This window comes from Trematomus bernacchii, unplaced genomic scaffold (genome assembly GCF_902827165.1).
Source record: "Trematomus bernacchii unplaced genomic scaffold, fTreBer1.1, whole genome shotgun sequence".
Lineage (NCBI taxonomy): Eukaryota > Metazoa > Chordata > Actinopteri > Perciformes > Nototheniidae > Trematomus > Trematomus bernacchii.
Window position 1 is genome coordinate 1491972 of NW_022987547.1, and position 20330 is coordinate 1512301.

A 20330-nucleotide genomic window follows, 5' to 3' on the forward strand; every position below is an offset into this window, starting at 1 on the left:
CTATCATTACATGCTATCTTAATCCTAGCAAGACAGCATACAATCTTATTTCCCATAAGAGCTTGGAGCTTTATCTCGAGGGTTATTACCGACAAAATATAATCTATACTGTACAGTATGTATACCTGCAATTATGTCAATTGCTTTAAAGACAGGCGGAAGATGTCTAAGGTTATTTAGAAACTGTGTCTTAGTTAGAGACTAGTCATCCCCAGTTTAGCTATTTCAAAATGTTGAACTACTAAGGATGTTGGACAACTAAGGATAATTAACGTTTGTTTGCCAGATACCTTCATTTCTGTAGTGCTTAAAAATGCGATGGAAATATCCCATTGGCTTTCGTCGAGGGACAATGGTCTCTAAACCAGGGCATCACACAAATCACAATTTCTCTTGTTCAAAATTCTTACACAACCTCATTTTATGGATTCCTATGAATGATAGTGTATGTTGTGTCGTTATGTAAAATGTAAATAGATGAATAGAAAGTCTTGAATACTGATATCAAATCCCAAAATTCAGAATCGGTCTTGTGTTATTTGCTAGTCCCCAGGATCACTATGTTGTTAGCGCTAAAACTGATTGATGTATTTCTGTTTTCCCCTGCAGGACACTGAGATCCTCAACACAGCTGTCCTCAATGGGCGAACGGTGGCCGTGCCGGTGAAGGTAGTTACCGTAGGAACAGACGGAGCGGTCTCTGATGTAACCGAGTCAGTGGAGTGCAAGTCAACAGATGAGCAGGTTATTAAGGTTAGTGGGGAACGTGTTTTGAGCTGCTGCTTTTTGTTTTACCTTTTTCCAATTTGTCTCCTGCTTCATGCTAAGTTTTCTTTAGTGGTACGTGGGTGGGTGAGCAGCATGAATAAAAGATAGCCGGGTTGTAGAAGTGATTTGTGCCCATTAGTCGGGGAAGCAGGTGCTACATTTTCTACAGCAAAATAAGGCCTGACTTTCCCTTCTTTTTTTGTCGGTATGCCAGAAATTGAGAGGTTCTCCTCAGGTGTGAAATCGATACCTGGGAATGTCTGAAAAACAAATAAAAGAAACAACGTGCCTTTCTTATTGAACAGCCTGCTGAAAGAAAGCATTTAAGCTTTTTCTCTGGAGTTGTGCTTTTAAGTGTATGTGCAACTGCATCTTGGTCTCACTTATGCAGACCTTCTTTTATAGATCCAGATTCATCAAAAATGTATACTTTATATTGGAAACATGAACACACAATCCTAAAGTCAGCATGTTTTCAGAATACTATTTTGATGCATTGTCATCAGCAGTGTTTCTAGGAAGAGAGAAAACAGAAAGATGTCTTGTTTTTGTATTATTATATAAGCTGACGTCTGAACCAAAATAAGAAGACAGAAGCTTGGATTTATATAAGACAAAATTGCAACTCCAATCTGCCTTGCTTATTTCACTTGCCTCCAGAAAAATGTTCAAATATTGTTATTGAATTTATTGAAAAAAATGAAAGGCCCTCAAATTAGGTCATTTCCTGCATTAAAAAGGTTGTTATTTCAAAGCTTAATGTATGCACCAACAAGAACTTATTTTCTTAACAGCTCCTTTTTGCAATTTCATCACCACTTGCCAAAAATATGACTTTGAGAAACCATAAAAAAGTGATAAAATGGTTGATTGATTTTCTATCGTGCAAGTTTTAAATCTCTGTAAATGTATGGCTTCCTGAAAGCGTAGGTAATTAATCTCAATCCTTACTGAACGCTTTGGGAAAATTATACACTGGATTTGTTGTTAATCAAAAACAAATCGCAAAACCACGAGTACAATCCAATATTTAAAGTAAAAGGTGGAGCTTTTTACTATAACAACTCCAGATATAATATCTGATCCTCAACATGTCCCTATAGTATTATGTAAAGGAAGACACAGGAAATAAGTGATAGAAATGTGAAAAAAAGTGTTTGTTCTTAATATTGAGTATAAGGAATAATGTTGCAATGTGCTTGTGTTATATTGGAGCGGATTTGTTGTGTTTCTGTGTACCGTACATGCATATCACAGAGAAAAGAAGTGGAAGATCTCTCAAAGGGTTTAATTATCCACTGTAGAAGTACCACACATTGTGACGCTGACCTCAGTAGCACACTCCCCTGCCCACCCGGCTATTGGAATAATATGCTCACCCCTCCTTCCTCCACCCTATTTTCAAAGGGAAGCCATGATAAAACATATTTTTTGATCAGCATCTCCATCCTCCCTCACTGTTTCACTTAAACTAATGGAGCGAGTCCTTGGTGACCTTACCCCATCAAAAACACTTATGTAAACTTAAAACTGTGGAACATCCCAAGATGGTGGTTATTTTAGATTAATTTGACCCAACGGATACAAATTGTATCTTTGATTGTAGAGCTAAATACATTAATATTCAATCAGCACAATACTGACCTAAAACTATTTGATAATTGCCTAATCAATCAAGTCATTTAAAAGCCAAAATGCCAACAAATAAGATTTTACTGCTTGTCAAATTGTTCAAATGTGTAATTTGTTGGTTTTCTTAGTTTTGACAACACGAGAAATTTCAAGAAGCTGCCTCAGACTGGGAAAACGTGACTGTCCTTATTTCACTAGTAGCTGACATTTTATAGACCAAATGTTTAAACGAAAAAATAATCAGCCGATGAATCACTGCCATTATGGCCAGTCCTCTCCTTTAAAGAGATAATGTTATCATTAGCCTTAATTGATTGCTTAACAACTCGTTATAATGCAATGGCATGGGCACAATCTGGCCCGACGTAGCTCATTTATCATAGCCAGTAAAGGATTTTTTTCTCAACTTCTTAAAAGCAGTTATGAAAATAGTTCATGTTTTCAAATGTTGAACAATCCTAGGTCACAGCCAACCTGACACAAAGCCTTTTGTGTTGTGGGTTTACCTTCCCTGTAGACATGATATCAATGTTTCCATTTCTACATGGCAATTGCCTACTCTGCCTGTTATCATAATGCAATATGCAGTGCTTAGGTTAACAAGTGAGGCCAGGCATGTCCATGACTCAGTGGGACATTGCTACTTTTGACTGGCTTTCAAGGCATTTCCATGCTCAACAAGTGGCAAAACACATATCATTACTGTAGACTAGAATTTACTCCCGCAGAAAAGGGAAGTGAGGAAGTGTTTGTGTGAAACAAACCTAAAACCTAAATTGTAAGCTAAAGATGAGACTATATTGTCTATATTTATTGATTTAGAAAGGGAAGATTGATTGTAAGACAAAATCAACAAAATCAAAACAAGCATGTGTTTAGATATTCAGTTTCAGTTCGAGTTGTACTAAATTGTTCTCATGATGTCGAGCACAAGGTGTATTAATAAACAGTTGAACCTCCTACTACAATTAACTTTATACATTTAAGAGATCTTTATAATTGACAATGATGGAAACTGAACATACTTGATGCTCCAAGAAGAAGAAAAAATGCACTTCTGCTCAGCGCCTTGAATGTGTTACCTGTTACGACAAATATATTTTAGGGGAATGAAAGAAATCTTGACATACTTTACAAAACAGCCACAACAGAATTGTCCCAGTACAGACATTTTTTGTCAGATATAATTTCAGTCACAAACTCATCCGCGTATGCCTCCCACTGAATTGGATCCTGCTGTGTCTTATCTGTGTTTGCCACTCTGCATCAATTCGAAAACCGCATTATAAGCGAAACAATGGATTGTTTCCATTGAGAAGTGACATTGATTTTTGCAGGGCCTCATGACACATTCACAGTGATACATTGCTCATGCAGCGCGGAGGATGTCACCTTCGAGAGATCACAATTAAATCTTTATGGTTATCATTTCTGATGACTTTCATAAGGGGAAGATGGATCTAGAATTTAGATACGAAAGTGGTACAAAACTACAGATTGAAAGGTAGAAGTGAGCTCACAGAAAATGTTTTCAGCATTAGGGAGGGAGACAGAGAGGGAGAGGGAAAGAGAGAGAAGGGGGAGAGAGAAAATGAACATGGCAAAAGGAACAAAAATAGAGGTGAGGCTTAAGAGACTCAATGAGGAGTGAAGTGGATTTTTTCAGCTCATTCTTTGGATGGTTGCTCTTTGAAAGCCTGCACATTGGTGCATGTCGTCTATGTGTGTGTTTCTGTTACTTCAATGTGCACACACCTACCAAATAGACACATTCACTAACAGTATCTGATCCATTATCATGAACTCGCATCAACTGTTCACAGCCAACGAGAGCTGTAATTATTCAAATAAGTAAGTAAACTGGATTTTTTGTTATATTACATTTATGAAATATAATACATGTACCTAGCATATTCTAGTGTAAAACTGATTTCAAGACACAACTGCAGTGCTCTTCTGTCCAATGAAATACTATAAAAGACAACAAGAGATGCCATCGTTTTTATTTCCTTCCAAAAGCACTTTGCTCTACATTTAAAAATAGATTTAGGCTAGGCCTCTTATCACTTCTAAAGAATAAAACCTTCAGGAATTGTTGAGCACTGTCAATATCAGATAAGTATTTTACTGTATTATTTATCTCTGCCTGAATCAGTTTAAAAGCCAAGATGCATTGAAGGCTGTAACTTTGTTGATAGGATTAGTCATTTATGTGTCATTAAAAATGACCATAATAATTTCTCAGTACTCAATTTGATTCCTTCATATGTCTTGTTATGTCTGCTCGACTATAATCCCAGCTATATTTAAATTAAAACGGTATCAAATAGTGTTAGGCCGAAAAACCTCACATTTTAAAAAGCCATGAACAGTCAATGTTAGCCTTTTTGTCTTTGGCAATAAGTATAAGTGTTGACAATTAATTGTACGATTATTGATTAATCATGTAAAAAAGATGGCAGACCTATTTGCATCAAGCACTTGTTTTTCCAGTTAATCAAACTAATAATTGTTTGATATTGTTAATAACGACCATGGAATCGTACAAAGTCATCATTGGACTTGCACTGTTGCACCTATCACTAGCGCTCTGCTCAACAATGCTAATGTCCAATAGCCAGTCAAACACATGACAGATGTGGGTTATATATTGTTTTCTCATCATGCCACAGATGAATTGATTGTGAACCTAAATTTGATTTCTGAAACCAATCATTGAAACAAAACTTCATTTCAAATCTTAAACCTTCCCCTCACCACTTTGTATAATTCTGAAGCACATTGTTTTCTCAACACAGAAAGACTGAACATGTAGGAGTTACAGTGATGTTTTTGTATGATGAGCATGAGAGTGGGAGAGAAAGAGAAAGAGGAAAAGAAAATGGAGGAGGAGGAGAGAACTGACAAGATACCAAGCTGTCAGTTTTGTTCCTCAGAGATAGGAGGCTGGTCTGACATCATTTGAGAGTAAAGCTGTCAACTTATATGCAAAGAAGTGGAGACAGATGACAGTCTTCTGGTGATTTGTTACAAAGGGGCAATTCAGTGAAGACATGTGCTGAAATTACCAGTTGTGCCAATCAAGCTTAAGATGGTATTTGAGATAGAAATAAATTGAATTGCAAGTGATTACAATCACAAACATTGACAACAGATGACAGAGATTGAGTCCAGAAAATATTTATTCTGGCGCTCTGAAGATAAAACACGTTTCTTATGTTCCTGCTATAATTTATCCCTGTTGGAGATACATCAGAAACCACGGTAACCGATGCGGCCAATCGTAATATGATTCGAGCAAGAGTTTTCCTTTTCGAAGGAAAGCCAGCAGACGTTCGAGACTTCGAGGACTCATTAAAGCAGTAGCAATTTCTTCCACCATCCAGCATTTAAAAAGACCAAAAAACCACCTTGATCTTCCTTAAAGCATTCCAAATGACATATTTTGTCCACTACACATATATAAACACACATTTGTTATAAAGAATACATTTGAAGAAGCTGTTATTAAATAATTAGCTTGTTTCTGTATCTTTTTAGGTTTGGCTAGTATGCTCCTGCTGGTCTAATCTTCCCCTTTTCTCTCTAGGTGTCAGAGCGATGTGACTATGTGTATGTCAACGGGAAGGAGACAAGAGGAAGGACCAGGGTGATGCTCAACTTTACGTACAGTTTCCTCAGCGCCCAGCTGGAGATGAGCGTGTGGATGCCCCGCCTGCCCCTCCTCATCGATGTGGCCGACCCCGAGCTCAGCCAGATCAAAGGCTGGAGGGTCCCCGCTAGTACGGGCAACCGGAGGTAAGGCCAGTGGCACATAAACTGTCAGTGGTGGAATAAGTAGCAATACCACAGTGTAAAAATACTCTGTTATAAGTTAAAGTCCTGCCTTTAAAATCTTACTGAAGTATTTCTGATGCCATTACTCCAGTACTTAGAACTCTAAGTACCGGAAAAAATGGTTATGGCCCATTTCATAATAATATAAATGCAATTAATGGTTTATGGAAGGTGGAGTTAATTTAAAAAATGTAATGATTGCTGCTGGATATGTTAACTTTTATGTTAATGTTGGCTTGTTAGTTGATTTTTATTTTGTATTAGCTAATAATCTGAATCTAAAGTTGTCAAATAATAGTAGTGAAAAAAAAGGTTCAATACTGGCTTTCAAAATTAAGAATAAAAAACAGCATTCAAGTAAAGTACACGTAACTTCAAATGTTATGCAAGTACAGCATTCAGTAAAATATATTTAGTTATATTCCATCACTGTATTGGGCTACATGTTGTACTTTTGTTAAACTTACACCTATTCAATGTAACTGCAGCACTACATTCACAGCTAAATGGTTTGCTACTTAAACCAATACTAAACTATTGAACAAGGTCCTTCCTTAATAGAAAAGCTTTCTCCCAGTAACTCATATTTAAACGCACAACTTGGCCATATTAAAATAGTCCAAGGTCATATCCTGAATTGCTTTATTTAGGTCATTAACCAGGAGATTTTTCTTAACAAACCCTGCCTGAATGAGAATCCCATTCGACACTTGGTTACATGAAGGAAGGTTGCATTAAATTGGATTTGAAAGGTGGTTGAAGACATATGAGGCATAAAATGCAGGTGCAGCTGCAAAGGTGGTGTAACGAGTGTCGAATATTATCCGCCAAAAACTAACCGAATAAGAAATGAGTTATAATGTTGAGCGTTACAGATCATGGACAAAATTCCTAAGGCTGAAAAGGGACGTGTGCAGGGAGTTTTAATACAAATATTTTCTTGAACTATGAATACATTTAATTAAAATAAGAAATAACCCTCATAATAAAAATACATGATCACTGAGGGACACTGACTAATTTATATTTATTAATAGCATTTTTTACAAATTATTATTCACTGTGATCTTAGACAGTAACTATGGTGAAGTCACAAAGCACAGTCTTTGTGATTTAAAAAGGAATTAAATTGTTCCATACCCAGTTTATTAGAGCCAGGATATTACATTCATGCACAATTCCTACTGTGAAATGAAAACAGTAATTACGTGATGTCGTCTTTGACATACAGTAGGTCCCCTTATTGATAGCATTTAAATGAACAATAAGTGAGAACGTGTAGTCCCAATTTGTACTATTTATGCAATAAATGGAAACAATCCTGGGATTGATGGATAAGGCTGTGTGAAGAAATCAGATTTTTAATAGGCCTGGCAAATTAACACTCACAATGGATGTTATAGAAATAACTGCTTTAATAACTCTTTATATGCACAGAACCTCTTTACTGGAAACATCTTTTCACTATGCTAGCTCAAAGTCACTGCAGTGATATTTTCCAATTTCCTAGACTCCACAGGGTGGCACTGTAATACAAATACCCCCTGCTGTCCATGCCTGATCCCATCAGTCAGGTCTGTCAAGTGCATCACTTCATAAAAAATGCACGATATGAACGAGGTGGAAAGACCAAAGGCCCAATGAAGACAAATAAAATGTTTCTTGGCATTGTTTATCATTGTGTGTGTGGAGGCCCATTCACATTCATCACCTTTTTGCACGGCAACACCTTGGCTGACCTGTCACTCACCGCGACAAACATGACCTGACCTCATGTTTCTGTTGCCAGCCACAAATGTCACCTTGGTTTAGCCCGCCGTCCCTCAGCTGACGGGGAGGAAGGGAAGGGGAGGGGATGAAAGGCAGGTTAGGAACTAAGCCAAACCATTGGGCCACAGCATGTTAACCTGTCAGCCCGTTTTCTGCCTGACCGGCCATGCCTCATTAAACCTAATGGAAACTGTCACTGTCACTCCCCCCCGGCCACATGACTGTCAGAGAGGGAGATGCAGGCTGAGCTGGAAGAGGGACAGAGGATACAGGTGAGAAATGCAGACTGAAGGAGTTGAAAAATAGATTACAGGAAAGTCAAGTTAGAAAATGATGTCGAAAATATAGAGTGAGAGTCAGCCATGGAAGAGATATGACAATGGCAATGCACAGGAGAGCAAAATAGACCGTTGTGGTAATAAAGATCGATGGAAGATGAAGGTTGTGGATGGATAAGAGCGATGTTTACGGCTAACAGTTACAGCAATGTTTCTTTTCATCGTCAACATGGTTTACTCTTTAGAGCAGATCTGTGTCCCAAGGCCACATTTCACCCGTCGCTGCAGCTCAGATAGTTTGGCATTGAGACCAAGAAATACACTCTGTTGTTGCTGGATATGATGTATCGTAGAAGTTGAGGGAGCAATTTCTGTCTACAAGTGTTTTTTATGTATTTTTGAAAATATTTGGAACCTACAACTTATGGGAGGTATATTATACTTTTGATTTAGGACAACCCGCTTAGAAAATACTAGACGAACAGAACAGAATCAATTTGATCCTTAATATAGCAAAGTAGGATATCAACTGTTCTTATCTATCCCATTGAGTTTTGTAATGTTATAAGTGCAGTTAAACTGGTGTCAAACATGTATGTGCTATGTAGGGTTGCAAAATTCCGGGAATTTTCAAAGATGGAAACTTTCCATGGGAATTAACGGGACCACACCAAGGTTCGCAACAGGCTCACAAATGTGAGAGTGGAAAAACTGGTTGGCATTCGGGCAAACCTAAGGCTCTTTGAGCCTGACACGGAGCCATCCTCAACAAGGCTGGACAGTGACACTGAAGAGGAAGACTCAGAGTTGGATGTTGATGAGGCCCAGGAAGAGCCCGTTGACTGAAAGGGTTTAGCAAAAATGCAGAGGATTGCTTGAAGGAAGATTAGCATGTTTAATTGGACTTTTTGGAGGGAGAAGGGCTCTTTTCATTTAACATTTTGAATGGGATTTTTGGATAGGGGTGCATTTTTGTTCATTTTTTTTAATGAGTGGGGTTGGGGGGGATGAGTAACATTTAACTCAACATTCCTGTTTTCGTTCTTCAATGAAACAAATAATTGTTCAATAAAATAATTAAAACTTGTTCTGTTCTACTTAAAAAAAATAATTAAAAAATCTGTTGAACTGTCATGTTTTTTTGTTTAATTTTGCATCGAATATTTCCAAAATTCCCCAGCTTAACTTCCCATGGAAACTTTCCGGATATTTACCGGAAAGTTTCCGCCCCTTTGCAACCCTAGTGCTATGTACATTTTGCCTAGTAATGGCATTGAAACAGTTTTTGCTTTAAATTGTACCAAGCTGTCTATTGCTATCAATGTTTGGATGTCAGATTGAACCATTTAGCCCTCTTTCGTTATTCTTTGCAGGATTTCTCCAATTTCCAACCCTGTACTTCCTCTGCGACCTTCCCAACTCTAATGTGGCTCTGTAAAAGGCCTTATAAAATGCGACTTAAATAAGAGGAAAACAAAAGTGTCACAGAATTCCCAGACTGGGTTTGCATTTATTTGTTACAAAACATATCTTTCAGAGATCTGCAAAGTGTTTGCCGTGGGCTAAATAAATGGCAGACATACAGCAAAATATCAGTTGCCCTTTGAAAGAAAATGAGAAAACAAGAAAGGCAGCAGTTTGTCTCTGAAAGCTGTTTTTAATGGATTTTTGAAAACACTGGGAGCATATGACTTTCGGGAGGTCGAGGAAACCTGCAGCACAGTGGAGGCATCGACTGCAGTAAATACATCAGAGGGTCCCACTTCATGGCCATTAATGGTGATAATGAAAACTGGGACTAAAGTGAATTGAGATTTAAAAAAAGTTGAATTATACTGGTGATAACCTTCAGTTTTGTTTTCATATATAAATAAGTGTGTTCAAGGTTCAAGGTTCAAGGCTTTTATTGTCATATGCCTACAGTGTAGTTATGAGAATGAAATGCTTAGGTCACAGGCTCCTCCAACAGTGCAACACAATAAAACAGATAATAGTGTAAGTAAATAAAATATAAGATAATATAATAGGAAATTGTGCAGAATAGTCTATACACAAGTAATTGGAATATTGATATATATAAGTTGCAAACAGATTAATGTTATGGATGTTCTTTCAAAAGTTCTTCAAGAACAACATTTTTCTTCAAGGACAAGTATGCTTTCTGCCTCTTTCAGAAGTTATCGATCGATCCTTTATTCTCATTGGTTATTTACTCTTTCCCATTGATGCAGGTATGAGAGAGTCACTGACGACAGAGACGAAGACGATGATGCAGCTGGCGGGAGGACAGACAGCGGCTGTGTGGCGCAGTATCAAAGCACCACCCTGCGCGTCCTCACACACTTTATAGCAGATACGGGAGAAGTTAAAGGGGCCACGGAGGAGGAGGGGCAGGGCCAGCAGACCTTCCTGCTGGGCAGCGACTGGCAGGTGGAGGTCACTCAACTGGTCAAGGATTCTCTGAGGGTGGAGGTCCCGAAGGTTGCACAACTGCTGGATGGCCAAGTCCTTATAGGACTGAGCCCTGGGATCACCAAACTACAGGTGTGTGTTGAGTGTGTGTGTTTTGTTTGCCTGATAAGCACACTGCCATTTTGTTTCACTTTTCCTCAGTTTTTAGACTGACGATGTCATGTTTGAGGTTATTTTTTTTGGATAGGGGAGCTATTCTTGCCCTTAGCAATTAGTATTGACTGACACATCTGTTGTGTCAACATACATGTCAGTCGACAAAGAACCTTGCACTATAGCTTTTGCGAGCAGCAAAACTAAACGTGCAATTAATACAAATAAAACTTGGTAAGTCACCTCAGAATAACATGGCATTTGTGGCATTTTTCTGAATCCAACGTCCTCAATCCTTATGCGGCCTCAAAGCTCTTATGCGCCTGGTATGTTTTTTCCACTAAGAAACAGTCATTGAGTTGGTGTAGAAAAAGGATATATGGGAGGCATTGCAGAGGACGTAGGCAAATGTATTGAGAAAATCTGACTGATTGTGATGGAGGGTTTGTTCTTTTCTGTTCAAAACAGGATATTAAACAATCCATGGGGAAAGGAGAAGCTCCACAAATCAAAATGTCCTTGAGCAATTGAACAAATGTGTAACTTATAGATGGTAGCTCATAGCTCTACAAGGCTTTAAGACTTTCTAAAATGTTGTGGTGGTTGAGTTCGCAAATGTGACTCAACAGCAGGCTTCTAAAAGCTAATGAACTGACTTGTGATTATGGAGCATCAAGGTGAAAGGAATTTTAGCCAGAAACAAAACTCTGATGAGTGCAAATGTTGCTCTGTGTCTGCTGGAGGCATAAAACAAAAAAACGAGATAGTACAGAAAGAAAATAAATGCAACATAAGCCATTGGAAGTAATATAGAGGGGAAAGAAGACATGTTTGGCCATGGAAAGGTAAGAAAGTACAAAAACAACATTGATCGCAGCATAGCACAAATACTTAAGCCTATCTTGAGCTGACAGAGAAACATAGCATCAAGGCCAGTCTAATGACAGCTTGCCTCTCTACGGCCTCTCTGTCACTCCTTTTTCTCTACCTACGCCCACACAAACACTCCCATTCTCTCCTATTTCTGTAATACTACAACCAGGTGTAAGCTCAGGACGACACGCGTGCCCGCTCGCACCGTAAATCAACACCAATCTGGCATTTACAAGATAGCACAACAGAGAACAACACTGTGTGGAAGCGGTGGAGTGGAATCATAATCTCGTTTTTTTATTTATCAATTGTAGAGCTTAGTGCACTGCAGGAGTGATTACATGAGTGAGGGACATGGTTTAAATAGAAGGAAAACTAAATGAAAAGGTATTTAGGATTGAGTGTTAAGACTGATACTGATGAAATGGAAAGAAGGAGAAACTAAAAATGTGTGCCTTTTTTAAATTGCTTCAAAGTTATAATGTGGTATATTTGCATTTGTCTGATCTGTGTAGATGTTATGTCACTAATGGCAATTGCTTGTTTACCTTTATACTTTTGGCTATATACTCGCTTATATACTGGCTATGGTGGCAGAAGCTACTTGGTTTTTCATAGCAAATAAGCAAAAGACAAACAAAGCATTGACAACTATACATTAAAAAGACATCTGTTTAATTCAGTCACATTTAAGGTCAACCTTGCAGAACAAGTGCTCTCAGATTGTTGATGCAGAAATCCAAGCATTATCACTGCAGTAACACAAAGAGAAATCTGTACAATTACATTGGATTTAAAGCCATTGCAGATAATACACAGCTTTATTTACAGAGCAGCTTGTTCTAGCTCTCCCTCAGCTAAAAAAAGTGACAGTATTTCTCCATTACAACGCAAACTCTGTCAGTGAACTCAAAGGTTAATTATACCACAGAAGGAATAGGATATAATGTTTCTTCTATTATATCAACATGTTTTTCTCAAAGCATTAGTTATGTTTTCAGCCTAGTCTTTGGTATGCTGGTCAGGTAGTCTGTGGAAAAGGTTAAATCATTCTGAAGGAAAACATTCACTTGATTTAAGACAACGCTTCTGGGCTTAATCCAGTAAAAACATGTCAACTCTTGAGAAAGCAAAGCATGATCTCAATGAACCACCAGGTGTACGTATTCCAGTGGCCATCCTAATTTTCCTAAGAACATCACAAACCATTTATCAACATGTTGCTGTGACCTTTTTTTTGTTTTACTAGAATCTTTTCACAGTCAATGTGAAGGACAGCTACATACCATCCTTTATTGGCTCCTTCGAGGCATCTTAATCAGTCTTTTTGAAAGATACTGCGGTTCCAAAACAGGTACACATTGGCCTTTCAGCAACTTATGGGCTGAGGGTTTTCCAGGAGAACTAATATAATCAGCAAATAATGAACAATGCAGTAACAGTTACACAATGTTTTTTTTATTTTAACATTGCTTGAGAAGAACTATGGAGAACATGTTTATTTGTATTCGGAAGCCAATTAGGAAAACATCTCAAAAGTGCTTTAAGTCCAAGCTGCGACATTTTAGAAATCAAACAATTGAGTTAATGTGTTTCCTACCTCTAAAGCAGCCAGTGGTTTCATATGATTTAGATCCATTTTGTATACCAAACTATTGTTTTTACCTTTTTGGTGCTAATGTTTTTGCATGTGTGGACTGATTTCAACAATATGGAAAATGCCTATTGTTTGTTAATGTACTGGTTTACCGACAATCCATAAGCTAATCTTTTAAAGGATTATGTGAAATTGAGAGCTTGTTTCTCTAAAAATATATGGAAGGAGCCATTGCTCAATTATCCATTAAACAGTGCTAATACACTCCATTCTCCAATTTCCAAGGGCTTTGAATACAGAACGCATTAGGAGTTTTATTTGTGATCTAACTGTTCAGAATTACAATGAAGGACTTGGACTTGACAATTAAATGAAAGCAAAGGATTTCAAAAGGCCACTGAGGTATTAAAAGATTCCATAGTGGCCATAGAATTGGTAATGTGATCATTAATATACTGTGCTGCAAGTTCAATGGTGTCCGAGGAGAAATGAAAGAATTCATTCAAGCACCGTCTTTCTGACATATTATGGATAGACTTTCTGCATGCAAAACATATTTTGCCATTTAACTCTACAGAAGAGTCAAAGATAAATAGGTCTAGGAAGTGCTGGGTTATATGTTACATTGACTATTACAGCATAAAAGAAGTGAACAACAAATTTAGCAATTTCTTCAGACCATCAAAGATGTGTAAAATATCTTCAAATGTATTATATTGCTAAAATCATTGCCAATGCTGTTTAGAGTATTTGCAGTGATCTGTTCTGCCAACAGTATTGAGTGGGTGTCTAACTCTTGCTCCATACGCAGTCAGTAGGTGTTGGCAGGCAATTTACAGTTACTATATATACACGTATAATACAAACACCTTTACCTTATGTAAAAACATACTGATTCATAAGTGTTTTTTCTATAAATAAATAGGTAAATAAATACTGTTTACAGTTTTAGGTGAATGTTGTCCGTTGTAGTTCTTAAAATATCAGAAGTTCGAATTGACCAAGAAAATTCAACAAAAAAAAGCTCCAAAAAAGAAGTTTAAAATACCTTATTGAAGTTTACACCCATTTACCTGCATATATGTATAAGGTTCTTAAGCCTAAGTGGTTGCTGAGCAAAGAATATAGCATATGTTGTATTTGGCTAGATTAGATTTAAATATAAATGCAGCCAGATGTCACTAACCGATAATGATGTTAATCTACACAGCCAAAGGTGGAGCAAATATGCTGCTGGTTTAAGTATAAACTTTAGCAACCAGAAGAGCAGCAGTGATTATGCCCATGATTTCTAACTAACCATAGCCCATTAGTTTCTGATGAACATTCCGTGTCACAGTTTATTATGCTCTACTTTTATCAGTACAAAAAACTTCCAGCTAATCAGTGTGCATGCTTATTTTTAAGAGTGATAATCACCACCAGTCTATCTTTTTAACCTTTACATTCATCCCAGAGATGAGGTTAAACCAAATTTCCCATGATATGAGACAACACTGATTTAAGCGTTGTTTAACATTCAAGATGATCAGTTTCACTGTGTGGGAGGCAAAAGGGGGAAAACAAGAGGTAAACCAAAGGGATGAAAACAGGGAAAAGGGGTCTGTAAAACGAGGCAGTTATCAGTGCTGACAGTTCATTACGGCTGGTAAATGCAGCCATGCGGGGGCGGGTGCAGGAGAGACTGGAGCCCTAATTGGAGCGGATGGGAGGGACTCTCATCACATAACAATATCACAACTATTTACATGCTTACGCCTCTGGCAACTCAGGGAGATGGAGATCTGTTGGGTGGAGATAATATGTTTGCATGTGAGTTTAGGAGTGTTTTATGTTCGGTGCGTTTGGTAATCACAATGCAGAGTTGATGTGCATGTGGATTTGTAACTTCATTTAGTGAGTGTAGAATACAGAGGAAATTTAATTGTATTTACATTTGTATTGATCCAGAAAACAAACAAGAATAGGGAGGTATAGTAAAGGAATCAAAAAGTAGTAAAAGTCTTGGCTAATGGGAATAATCTAGTATCTGAAAATATTGAAATACATAGCCTTGTCAAATTATAAAACGTATTTTGCAACAGCAATTTGTAACTGTTTTTAAACGGTTAAGATAAATAATGTTTGACTTTAATGTCAAATAGTGCTTGACTTGTTGAGCATAAGTTAAAGTTTAAGCCTGTTTCCATATTGGAGTTTGACTGAATTTGAAGAAGCAACTGCAAAGGCAACTTTTGATAAAACACTATATCAAAGTGCAGTCTTTGGCTTGGAAGGCTCCTGGACAGGACATTCTATCATCTGTAGGGACATCATTGTCAACAACATTAGCTGCTAGAAAATGGGCTCTTCCTCTTCATTCATAGTAACAATGTCATCCTGGTTCTTAATGTTCCACCGTGAGTAGCAAGTGTATTTGTTTGTTGCAGGTGCTGTCCCCTCTGACATCATCGGTCCTGGCTGAGAGGAGTATCAGGGTGCTGGATGATAAAGTGAGTGTGACGGAGCTGGGGGTGCAGTTGGTTTCTGGACTCTCTTTGTCCCTGCAGCTCAGCCCAGGGAGCAACAGGGCCATTGTCGCCACTGCAACCACACAGGAAGTCATCGACTCGCTCAAACAGGTACGAATCAAACGCATCCTAATAAGGGGAAATCTAATCTTAACCATATTAGCACTGCACTTTGCATTGTATTGCATTTATAAACCCATGGCTGAAACTGATTTTGTGGAGCATATGCAATTTTTCCTTTATAATTATTTCCCTCTTGATATAGTAAAGCCATCTCTTTGATTTCCAAATCCAACCACTGAACCGTTCTGTTATTCCTGTAATTAGAATTTCAAATGGAAAAGGGCTACCGTCTCTTCCCTTTGAGAGAAAAGCATATTTAGCTTTCAGGATAATGGCTCCATATCCAGTTGTTTCCGTGAGCCTTTCTACTGTAATTAAGGCTTTCTTTTGCCTCTCCGTTTTCTCTAGTCATTATTATGCATTAGTTAGAATGAGCCGATTACTGTTATTTTATTCACAGGGTTATTTTCTCTGTTTTAGTGAATACAAATTCTGTTTGTGTGTGTATTTCCTTAGGAGTCCCTCATTAGTGCTTGGCTTCAGTTCAGTGATGGATCCATGACTGCTCTGGACAACTATAACCCTTCACATTTTATTCTGACTGCCACCTCTTTGGATGAACGGGTGGTGGCGGTGCAGCGCAGTGCGGCGTGGAAGTGGCCCATCATTGTTGCCAAGGGGGAAGGACAGGGTTTGCTTGTGCGCGTTGAAATGAGCCCGTCAGAGTTGTGCCAGAAGGGAAAACGACGTACTATCTTAGCCAGTGGAATGGCAAACATACAGACAAGGTTTGGTCAACCGGAGGGGCAATACAGACAACCAGGAGACCGGCGTACCCGTCCAGATCCTCCATATTACGGCGGATCTATCTCAGACATGGAAACTGGGTTGGTCAACCGCGGCGCCACAACAATCAAGGGCCATGTCCCAGTGAGACCTAATGGAGGCCGTCTATCAGCAGACAGCGGGGCCAGGGTCCCAAATGAATTCTCAGAATTCCCAGACCAGGCAGAGCTGCCTCGTAGCCGCAGCACCGTGGACGACTTGTTACCTTCCCGACGAGGACTGACAGACCTGGAGATCGGGATGTATGCTCTGCTTGGAGTCTTCTGCCTTGCTATCCTGGTTTTTCTCATTAACTGCATATCTTATGCATACAAGTACCGTAGCAAGCAGCTGACCCTGGAGACCACGGAGACAATGCCCCATGCTCACGACTGGGTTTGGCTGGGCCAGGATGAGGGGCTCTGTCTGCAGCAGCAGCAGGACGAGCTGGGCGCTACCCTAGAGGAGGGGAGTCAACTATTGAATGGAGGTATCCAGCGTGGAAATACCGGTGTGGGAGGCTGTAGTTTGAGTGGGAGGGATCACAGGAATGAATCCCTTAACTCACCCACCACCAAGAGAAAGAGGGTGAAGTTCACAACCTTTTCCAATGTCAAGTCCAGTAATGGTTGTCCTGTGCTCAGCCCATTAGCACTAATGCAGACCAGTGAGATCAAATGGGTATGTCCGGACATTGAGCTTGGGGACTCAAAGGAACTTAGGAACTACATGGACAAGCTTAATGAGAATGCAATTAAGAACATTGTATAGAGGGTGCTGGGTGTTTTCAATGAACTAAAGAGAAACTCACCTGAATGCCTTCAGAATCAGTTGGGGATGAGGGTTGGAGTGGGAAAAGAAAAATGGTTGCAAAAAACTGACTGGGCCTGCTGTTGGACTGATTACCATGACAACAGGATTGTGCATTCAGCCTTTGTTGTTTCTATGACAGTTGTCAGAAAGGGTAATGCAATGGACCATGACGAGACATGATTTGCCACAACCCCACAGCATAGTTATGAAGCGGAAAATGTGAACTTGATATTGTTGCTTAACTTAAATGTACGTTGTTTTTCTTTAATTGAGGTTCAATTTCCCTTTTCTATGCGCCATGTACTTTGTTTTTCTTTATTTACTCATCTTGTTTTAATGTTGGATTTGTTGTACTTCTTTGCGCTTTGTTTAGTTTTTTTAAGAGTTGCTCTGTACCACATGTCTGCAGTTATAGATTCTAGGAGAGAAGAGATAAAAATAACTTTTTTATTGTATATAAATTCAGAGTTTGATCTGGAGGTATTCTATGTATAGTAATATTTTGTAAAGTGTGGTTTGGTTTGGTTTTGTTTGTAGTTTGTTTTTTGTCTCCAGAAACCAGAGCATGACATTTTTGAAGAGGAGGCATGTGTGTCTGATCTGAAATGAAAGTGTGTAGATAACTAATACCAATATCTCTGGAGACATGTCAGTTTAATATTATTGCGTTTTTCTTGAAGTTGGGTTTTGGGTTTGTTTCTGTATGTTGATTTTGGTTATTTGTGTCAGCCCATAAATGTCCCCTTCTTATGTTAATCTTATTATTTACGCAACGCAACCCACCCCCCCCCCCCCCCCCCCCCCCCCCCCCTTGATTCATACCTTACAGAGAGTAGACTTTTTAAACTACTACTGATACTACATATTGAAAAAAAGGAATTAAGTCGCATTCAACAATAACGAAACATTGATCATCAAGAAAATCAATCGACAATCACATGTATGTTCATTTAAAAATGTTCCATAAAAATGAGTCCAGTTTACAGTTTGTATGGTCTAGGTGGAGATCGGTTAATATAGTTAACATCTTAAAATACTGTGTATGACATTTTGGATCCCAGAATAATAGTAAGTGAATCAACAAACTTTGAAGTGAGGCCCAATGTCTGATCTCTTCACTCCTTTTGTCAAATGTCAGTATTAGTCGAGTCCATCATTTTCTATCTCTGTTTTAAAATTGGCTGCTGGACTAATTAAAACTGAAGGTGACTCTTCTCCATCATGCTCATGTGTGATTCATTGGTCTGGTTTTCGTAGGGTTCTCTCGATGCGTCTAGTTTTACTCATCTGACTGGTTTATGGGAGTACTGTATACAAACATTGCTTTAACACAAATCAAAAAAGTCAGTAATACAGACAGTTTTAAAAGAAGAGAAGTAATCCACAAAAATTACAAAGAGGGTTGTCTGGCATTTTAATTGGATTTATATTAACAGAATATAATGGACTTGGAAGTGTGAAGTGCAGCTGTACTATCAACGGAAAAAAGAATATTGGATAGAGATTATTGAATGATTTATAGAATACAAAATTATTAAATCGGAAGATCCCTATTAAAAAGTGATGCAGTATCCAGTAGAATCTGTAATACAATTAGGCATAAGAAACATATTTTGCATTAAGCATCATACCGTTTAGTATAATTTTTCAACATAATGAACTGTAAAAAAGTTCTATGCCAAATGTGTCAGAGCCCTAAAAGCTTCAAATCCTCAGACAATTTGTCTTTTTCCACAGGATCACAGACATGCTCCCCTTTCTGAAAGGGCAACCTAATTAGAGAATACTTAGTTCTGTCTTATTACATGTTAATGTGACATTTCCTAGGCAATTTGTCTTGCCCACTTGCTGTACCTATGAATCTCCTCAGATATCATTTGCACCCTAATTAAAGCAAAGCCAGAGAACTGTGCATTGGAGATGTGCCCAGGTTACAAGGAAAGTCTAAGCGTTGTAAACATTGTCTGTAAGAATAAGGGCACGGTGATGCTTTCTCATCTACATATCTTCCTTAAAAGAGCTGTATGTTTATAGATTAGTTCAATACATCTCAGTAGATGAAAAACATAAAAGCATATCTTACATCAGAATTTAAATACTGCATCTTTACATGGTTTTAATGATAATGTGATCGCCAAACAATATACATCAATACAAATGTCAATGTTTTATCTATGTTTAAAAAGGTAGAAGTGCCTATTTTTCCTGCTTTGCTTTAGTTTTCTGTTTTCTTTTTTTATCACAGTGCTTATAAGGTGGTTCCCCGTCACAACTAAATCATTCGGAGGATTGGACGTTATCTTATGACTGACACTGTGGGTTGCAATTATTAACTTCAACTGACCATGTCATGCCTCTGTGCTCATTCACATCAATGTAGAGCACAGACTGCTGGACTACTGGCTTACAAAAGTTACTCAAAACTAGAATATTTGCACAGGAGGAAACTTGACTTAACTACACGACACTTTCCCAATCTCTCCTGCCATAGAGATTGCTCACCAGAGCTCAACTTGACACGATTGAGATGAACAGTCAACCTTAAATGGCACCATAACTTTCCCCAGAGTCACTGAAACAGTACAGTCATGTGTGGTGATGGGATTTCTACCTGCTGAGATAATATAAAACCAAGACAAATGCAAAACTGTCCTCAAGCACCAGATTTGAGGCGTTAGCTCAGCCAAATGTAACCACGCAGTTGAAAGGCCGAACATGAACACAGGCCACCGTAACCTTAGAAAAGCTAGTGAGCTAAAGCTAATTAAGAGGTCCGAACCATTAATTTGGTATGGGTCC

General features: G+C 38.4%; 1 protein-coding gene across 1 annotated transcript in view; it reads left to right on the forward strand.

Moving 5' to 3' along the window:
* The window catches only part of si:dkey-112m2.1 (transmembrane protein 132C), a 126941-nt gene extending 108673 nt beyond the window's left edge, over nucleotides 1-18268 (forward strand). Inside the window, exons 5-9 of the mRNA XM_034123365.1 lie at nucleotides 610-753; nucleotides 5990-6198; nucleotides 10517-10829; nucleotides 15750-15941; nucleotides 16410-18268. Coding sequence (XP_033979256.1) covers nucleotides 610-753; nucleotides 5990-6198; nucleotides 10517-10829; nucleotides 15750-15941; nucleotides 16410-17489 — 1938 coding nt within the window. The 3' untranslated portion in view covers nucleotides 17490-18268. The remainder of the gene's footprint in view (nucleotides 1-609; nucleotides 754-5989; nucleotides 6199-10516; nucleotides 10830-15749; nucleotides 15942-16409) is intronic.
* Nucleotides 18269-20330: the final 2062 nt, after the last annotated feature.